General features: G+C 37.2%; 1 protein-coding gene across 1 annotated transcript in view; it reads right to left on the bottom strand.

The window, feature by feature from the left end:
- The window catches only part of LOC104537483 (dihydropyrimidine dehydrogenase [NADP(+)]-like), a gene marked incomplete at both ends in the record, with an annotated part of 75,393 nt that overhangs the window by 51,629 nt on the left and 15,571 nt on the right, over positions 1-8,193 (bottom strand). The window contains one exon of the mRNA XM_010180380.1: positions 2,190-2,386. Within this exon, the coding sequence (XP_010178682.1) occupies positions 2,190-2,386 (197 nt within the window). The remainder of the gene's footprint in view (positions 1-2,189; positions 2,387-8,193) is intronic.

Raw genomic sequence — 8,193 nt, 5'->3', positions numbered from 1 at the left:
AAGAGTGGGGGAGAAGGAAAACGATGCAGAGGTGTAGGAGGGATGCAGTGGATGGGAACAGTGTCCCACAGATTCACCTCTTCCTCAAACCTGACCCAAGCCAGAGGTGCTTGGACAGATGCTTGGTGTTTCTCAGTGATCCCAAATGACTTTTGCTCTTGCTTGCTTTGGCCTAGCGAGAGAAATATTTTGGTATGTTGTAAACCAGTGGCATAGCTAGGAAGCCTTTTCACGATCTCTAAGCAAGAGCATGATCTGCTCATGACCATTCTACTATAAAGTATAAATTTTACATAACTGGTGAAACGTAGGAAAACCTGCCCATGAATGTGAAAAATGTATGTGAAGGAACATCCTAGTTAAAAACACTTTAAAAAAGACAGAGCGAGCTGAAAAAGGGCACTAGCACTGCCCTTCCAAACAGACGACTCCAAAAACAAAATTAATTTGGTCTTGTTAGCCATTTGCAATAGTTTATGAAGCCGAGAAAACATACCCATCAATAACCTAAACTTGTTAAAAGATGTACTGCAAAGACTTACAAATGCTATAATGGATGATTGCTGCCACAGGCCAGCCTCCCTTCTGTTCCAAGATTAAAATAAGGACAAAAGGAATTGATGCCCTTAAACCAGATGTGAAGTTTTCTACAGTGAATAGAAGTAAAATTTGACCTTGATTGCCATGTGTTCTTTAAGACTCAAAAGAAATACATTTTTAATGTACTGCCTGACCATTAAGGCTACTAACAGAAGAAATAAAACTTACTGTGCAAGGCTTTTTGCAGTAGAACAAACAAAAGAATAAACTTTATTTTAAATTCAGTGTAAAACATGAGGAACAGAGGCAACTTAAGATCACATTGTTCCCAATATGCAAGCACACAGCAACTGCAGCATTGTACTGTAAGCAACAGCAGAAAGTACTGTATTATATTGCCAAGTCCAACCTCAGTCTAACCTGTCACCAGGTAAAGCTTCATTGTTAGAAACATCTCATTATTTCTTACTACTTTACAGCAGCAAAACCAGTTTAAAGTCGGTATTTCTGAAAACACGTGCTACTCAACAGGTGAATAGGTATATAAATTTGCAGTCCTCTATGGCAACCACTTCAAGTAAAACAGCTCCACAGTTAAATGCTTATGTGTCAACACCTTAATAATTAGGTGCTTCTGAACCTCACTGGGAAAAATGCAAGTAATCAGTTCCACTTCTCCGGCATTGATTCTCTATCTTCCAGAGCACTGAATAAGTATTTGACATTATGACATTATGGATCAAATTCATTAATGGTGTCGACTCTATTGATTTCAGTGATGCTGCAGTGAAAAATGCAAGCACGTCACCCTTTTTTCGCTGGTTTTTTCACTTTGCATTTCGTAAACACTTTAGTGTGAATATAACTTCAACATGTAAAATTTAATTTTCATGTTGAATGGGTTGGTATGCACTAGTCAGTTTCTGAAGTATTTTACCTCATACTTAGGGAATCCAAAAAAATTGTAAGATATGATCTCAGCTATTGTTACAGTGGTAAAAATTAATCCTCTAGTGTAGAGGGCATTTAAATATCAGCCAAGTGTTTACCACAAAGGAAAACTCTGTATATTTGCAATTTGTTGAAGGTTGAGAATTGTAGTGGGTTTATTTCAGTCCCCTGGCATGGTTCACTAAAGCTGCAAGTCCAGGTGTACATGATGGATTTATTCACTTTATTCACCTTTATTTGCGTAAGGTAGTTCATGAAAGCGTTTTAAATTTAAAATGCTCCAAGAAATTAGTATCTGTCTAAAGCACTTTAAACATCTATTAATTCTTCCGCTATGTTGGGCTACAAGTACTTCACGTTGTTTTAAAAGTTTTGGATAAGGGAAAAATGGGTCCTGACATAATTTTCTAGAATGTTAATTTGATAATAACAATTGCACCCTGGAATTTCAGAGGTCAAATGAAGAGAATATAGGAGATAGCCATCATATTTTCAGTTAAAGCTTGCCTGCAGCTATACCTATTTTAACCTGAACGATGAATTCTTTAAATAAAAAATGAGTTTTCCAGACCTGAAATTTTCTACTCTCTTCCTTTAGTAAAGGTAGAAGGATCATGTATAAACTGTTTGCACAGTACTTCTTGCTATGCTTTCTTCAGTCATTGGAAACAGTGCATTGTTGTCATTGGTTTCTTTACCTTAAGCCACCAATGTACTCCTGCTTTTCAAAGATGGTGATGTTCGAATAGCCCAATCGAGCCAAATAGGAAGCACAGCTTAAACTTGCAGGTCCTGCACCAAGGAGAGCTATCTTCACGTGATAGGCTTCAGGCATATCTTCTAGAGGAGGTAAGGAAGGGTCTCTGATCTGAGGAATATTCATAGCTTTGAACACCTGAAATGCAACATATTCAACAGGTTACATACTTTACATGCCCTCCTTAAATTTTGTTATGAATAACAAGCTGGAAGCTTCTGCTAGTACTGTCACATATCATTGATGTATTATTGTGGATAGCTTCATAACATTACAGGGATTCCCAAATGACATGATGTGTGCATTTGTGAAGGGGTGTTGCTGTTGCAGGATTTGGTCCTTCTTGTCTTAACAATGTCTGAAGTTAGATCTTTACTGTAAATTTTACAGAGAAGATGGAACTAGACTATCAATAACAGAATAGTAATACATGGTCAGCCAGATGGCCAAGAGTCTTTGAAACACCAAAAATTTCCTTCCAAACAATGTTCCGATTATTCTTTCTACTAGAAAAGTATTTTTGTGAATAATGCAAAGGTTTGTAACGCCAGTGAAGAGGCTTTGCTTCTTCAAGAGACATATTGTGTGATACTGGATAAATCACTTATGGCTTGACTTTCTGGAGGTGGTAATTAACTAAACTTGGGTGGTTTTCAAAGATTTTTAGGAATTGCATTTAGTCTTAAGTGCTGTACTTCCAAAGGTAACCCGTGATTTAAATCCCTACTTTTACGTAATTCTAATATGACTTATTTCATGTTAACTACTCATCTATTTTAGATGTTTGCCACTTTTAAACTGAGTGTCCAAAACTTGTAGGCATACCTGAAAGTTCTGTTCTCCCTGTGCCTCAATTCTTCACCTGTAAAATGGTGATGGTCTGCTCAATTCTGTCTTGACTATCAAAAGTACTTCGGGGCAGTCTCTGACCACTATTTTGTATTTATACAGAACCCAGCCCAATGGGCTCCTAACCTAGTCGCAATGTCACACAGTTTATTTCAGATTTGCACTAAATCAGGTCTTTGCTCAGGTACACCAGTAAGAAACTAAGGGAGAAATTTTCCTGCATTCACTGAGCTAGACTTCACTGTACTCTGCATTTACATATGTTGTAGGGGAAGGAATGGAGTCTGTGTCTTGTATAACCTATAAAAGGAAAGAATAGGCTCACAGCCCTTGCAGGCTACTGAAGATTAAGAGCGTGGAAGAGCATAGGTACATCTTCAGTTTATTTTAGGCATTGGAGGAAAACATTTAACCCAAACAGTCTGTCTTGGTAGCAGAAGCACAATATTATACTGAAAGGATACACAAGTTCATTGCATTGAGATTCTCAGTCATATCACAAATGCTTCAAGGCTGTATCTCAGAAACTACCAGAAGACAACACTGTTTCCATCTATTTCAATTCAGAACTGTGTTCCATAAGGGCTAAGCAGTCTTCTAAAATACATACATTGCCATTTGTCTTAATAAATATAATATTTGAGCTGTTCAACAGGTTTACCAACAGTTTTCACTTTCCTTAGAACTCAAGAAGCAAAAGCTTTTCAGGTTAAACTTTGGCAATTCCACTTGTTAATACTATTTTTCATTTAAATTTTGCATCAATGTTCATTTTCTTCATGCGCACTTGAGCACTCATGCTAGGTAAACCAATGATTAGTTCCTTCCCTCTCTAAAATTTCTGTGTCAAATTCCCCCAGTCTTTGTAAATTGACATAGCATTTTAACCAACTGCAAGAAGCGAGAGACAGATAATTGTTTTTTTAAAAAAGAATCATTTAAACCTGACAATTCATACAATATGGGAAGGCTTAATGTGGTTATTAATGGATTTCACAGGCTGAAAAGCTTATATTGTACTGTGAAACTAGACTGTGATAACCAAAATGCAATAGGATATTTCTGAAATGTCTGCTTTGTTACATTCATACAGAAATGGCTGGAATGATAGCAAATTTCCATTAAAGTCTCATGCAGTTGTTTAAGAAAGCTACTTAGTAATATAAATTCTATAACTTGCATATTTAATGTGTATACTGAACACCATGAATATGCTTATGCTTAACAAATTTATCACTAAATTTACTCTCTTGTTAACGTACTTATCTTTATGTTTATTACTGAATAGTCACACCCACCAACTAAACATCATACTGAAATGCCGTGCCGCTGTAGTGCAGTGTTAAGCTTCAGAAACCAAGCACTCATGCAGGAAATCCTAGTAGTTCAGGCTGAATGGTCAACTTTAATTCTGCCTATCTGCAAATAGGGTAAAACTGTCTTTATGCAGCGCAGCCAGCTTGTGTGGCGATATCTTGCCATCTGGAATTCAGTGGCAGTTTTGCATATTAAGGCTGGCAGGGTAACTGTGTGAAAATAGCAAACTGCTTCAATGCAATTCAAAGGATTTTCACTCACCTCACGGTGACGTTTCCCTATGCTGTAATTCACCTAATTAAATATCACTGAATTCTTATGTACAAATCCTTCGGTGTGCAGGAGTAAATACCTTGCAAGCAAGTGTTAAGTGCCACATGACATGCAACTGTCGTCTCTGATTTTAATTTGCTCAGACTCTGGTCAGGATGCAAGTATAGTTTAACACTACTGCCTTTCTTGTCCACCTTTCCTTCAGAAAGATTATCTAATTTTTGTTTGGATGAAATAATTCTTCTGTTTTGCAGTTATTTTAAACCAAAACTCATTCAGGAAAATGAGACCTAGTAACAAATGTTAAAGCTGAATATCCAAGTGAAATGTGAAAAGTGACCTCATTAATGTTTATTGACCTCATTCATGTTTATAACTTTGTAAAGGGCGAGTGTCAGGAGGAAGGAGCCAGGCTCTGCTCTGGGATGGCCAATGCCAGGACAAGGGGCAATGGTCCCAAGCTGGAGCACAGGAGGTTCAAGCTGAAGATGAGGACAAACTTTGTCAGTGTGAGGGTGGCAGAGCATGGCCCAGGCTGCCCAGAGAGGTTGTGGAGTCTCCTTGTGTGGAGACACCCAAAGCCCTGGCCGTGTTCCTGTGTGACTGCTCTGGTGATCCTGCTCTGGCAGGGGTTGCACTGGGGGAGCTTTCCAGGTCCCTTCCAACTCCTCATATTCTGTGATTCTGTGAAAAGACTCAGCCATCATCTCCATGTCTCTATTTTCTTCTGTCTCTCTCACATACACAAATAAAATAGATTAGATAGATTATTTATAGACATTAACAACACTGAGTATTCATTCTTTAACTTTTTATCAAATACTATGCAATCATCATTACTTCACCATTCAGGGCCTATTCAAACTAAGCCCACACAGATTCCATCCATCTCTTATGGTTCATGCCCATTAGGGTCCATAGAAAGGATGCCTCAGTTTACTAAAAAGATTATGGAGACTTTGTCCTCAAGTGAGAGGCAATGTGACCCAACTGAAACAGCCAATCTATTCTGCTAAAGTTCTAAAACTTAAGCAAATGCTCTTTTGATTCAGACTTCTATAAATTATTACAGTTTCCCTATTTGCATTAGTGCAACGTGTAAAGGAGTGAGTGCATTTGCTCAATGATCTCTCCAGTGTGAAATCTGGGTGTTTGTTCTCCTCTTTGTAAATCAAACATCTTTTCACTGCAGTGGGGTTGGGTCTTCTTCCAAAACATTCAGTATATTCAACAAAGAGCATAATTCCAAGCACTGAAGGCAAACACAAGCTGGTATTAAAGCTCCACAGTGTTTCCCACTTACGCAGACACAGTGGTTTTGATTGCTGAGGATCCCATTCAAGTTTAATTTTCCTGCAAAGTTTTAGCCAACTCACTTCAGCTGTTTTTCAGAATGCAGAGAGGGAAAAGGTTATTGTTCTCCTCATGTAATAAAATTCTAGTTGTTATTAGCATGTTTTGATGAAAAGATGTGACATTTGGCAGAGGGTGGCAGGTGACTCAGAGAAATGCATTTTTCTAACCTCATGAAAATCATTTTATGGAATAGTAAGCACAATCTAAATGATTCTAAAACATTTAAAACCATTAAAGCAGGTTAGAACTGTTACTCAAAATCATTATTGCAATTTTATATAAATTAAAATAAATTGAAGTAACTAATTTCAGGCCTTTAAGTGTTTTTATCTGATTTTTTTTCCAAGAGGAATATACTGTAGATACCCTTCTCCAGCTATTTGCAGAATTCAAATACAGTCAGACAGTTTTACTCTAATTCACCTTTATTTAAAATTATCTTTGGACTATGACAAAGAATGTGTTAAATAAAATAGTTAATAGACTGAAAATTTAACCTCAATGTTAAAATGTAAAAAAGCCTTTCCCTAATCCTATGAAACAAGATAGGCTGCTAAAAAGCGTATTTGGTAGCTTCCAAGACATACACAGAAGGCCACATTTCATAAGTAAAAAGTGCATCTGTTTAATCTCTCCTCTTCATCACAAAATGTTCATCAACAGAAAAAGGCTGAAAATGGAAAGAGCAGTGGGAAAATTTAATCTTCTAGTAACACAAGTTTTGAGTACATAACTAAATCCTCTACATTCTTGAGGCAAAATGCTTGCTTCCATGCTTAAAAGGCTATAGCAGTAAGTTTATTAGTCAGGTTTGCCATTAAATATCCATCACTAGGATGATGAGAAACCAGTTACTTACATTAGCATCTAGCTGGTACTTCACAGAATCATGGAATGGTTTGGGTTGGAAGGGACCTTAAAGATCACATAGTTCAAATCCCCTTGACATTTATTATAGTGTGAAGAAATATTAGCATATTCTGAACTGTTATCGGATTTTGCTAGAGCACAGAAAAAAAGAACCAACAAAACGGGCAATAAAATCAGTAACATTTAGGAACTGATTGTATTAGTTTCACACTTTCCTACTGGTTTCCATTAATATTTTTCTATAGGTTGGTTTACATTAATATGGGGTAGTTGAATATTTGAAGAAGAAAATATTCTGCACAGATTTCAATAGAAATATGAAGGAAACTGCATGCTTAGTTATATTTTTGAAGCTGTCAAGTTACATGATCTCACAATTAATTTAATTGCAGTGGATAGCACAAGATGTACAGGAAGTGGTTTTTCCACAAACATGAGCTAGTTATGAAACCTTCTTGATCCTCCACAAGTTAATAGCTAAAGTTGTAATACTGCAAACTTCTATGCAAGTAATTGAGTGTTGATAAAAAACTAGGACCTAAAGCGTCCCATTTAAGACTTTTAAAACCTGCATAACAACTACGTGTTAATATTATCCCAGTCCCAAGAAAACCCATGGATCTAGAAAACTGCAGAGTCCACATCTCAAAATCTCATTATCCCACCACTAAAAGAGACAGCAACTTTCATGAAATTGCCTTAAAAAAAAAAAAAAGAATGTTTAATATCTGTAAAAAAATATAAAACTTAGTCAAATATCAGCAAGTCTTTCAGCACTGGCCTGAGAAAACAGAAATCCCCAAATCCACTCCCTGAATTATTGTAGAAGGCTACACCACCTCCTTCAAACAAGCCTAAAATTTTATAATTTATTATTATCGATTTCAACATGACTTCAAAGAGAAAATAATCTAAAGAAGTGTTAAAATAAAAATTAATACTGAAAAATAGAGTTTTCTTTCTGTTTTTCCTGCTGTCTTAGCTCCCCAGAACAGTCCTCCTCCACTCATGCAGCCTGTCCACCCGTGCTGGCAATGGTGAGGGGCCCAAGCAGCCACCCCAAGGCTGCCCAACTGCAGGAGACGAAGCTCCATGAGCACCACCTCCTTCCCCCACCTACGTCAAGACTGATCAGAACTGTCAATATACAAGTAAACAAGAGTCGGGGTGTGGTTAGTAGGTCGAGAGAGGTTCTTCTTCCCCTCTACTCTGCTCTGGTGAGACCGCATTTGGAATATTGTGTTCAATTCTGGGCCCCTCAGTTCAAGAAGGACAGGGAA

Source organism: Mesitornis unicolor, unplaced genomic scaffold (genome assembly GCF_000695765.1).
Source record: "Mesitornis unicolor isolate BGI_N332 unplaced genomic scaffold, ASM69576v1 scaffold4663, whole genome shotgun sequence".
Classification (NCBI taxonomy): domain Eukaryota; kingdom Metazoa; phylum Chordata; class Aves; order Mesitornithiformes; family Mesitornithidae; genus Mesitornis; species Mesitornis unicolor.
This window is presented reverse-complemented; position numbering and strand designations above follow the sequence as displayed.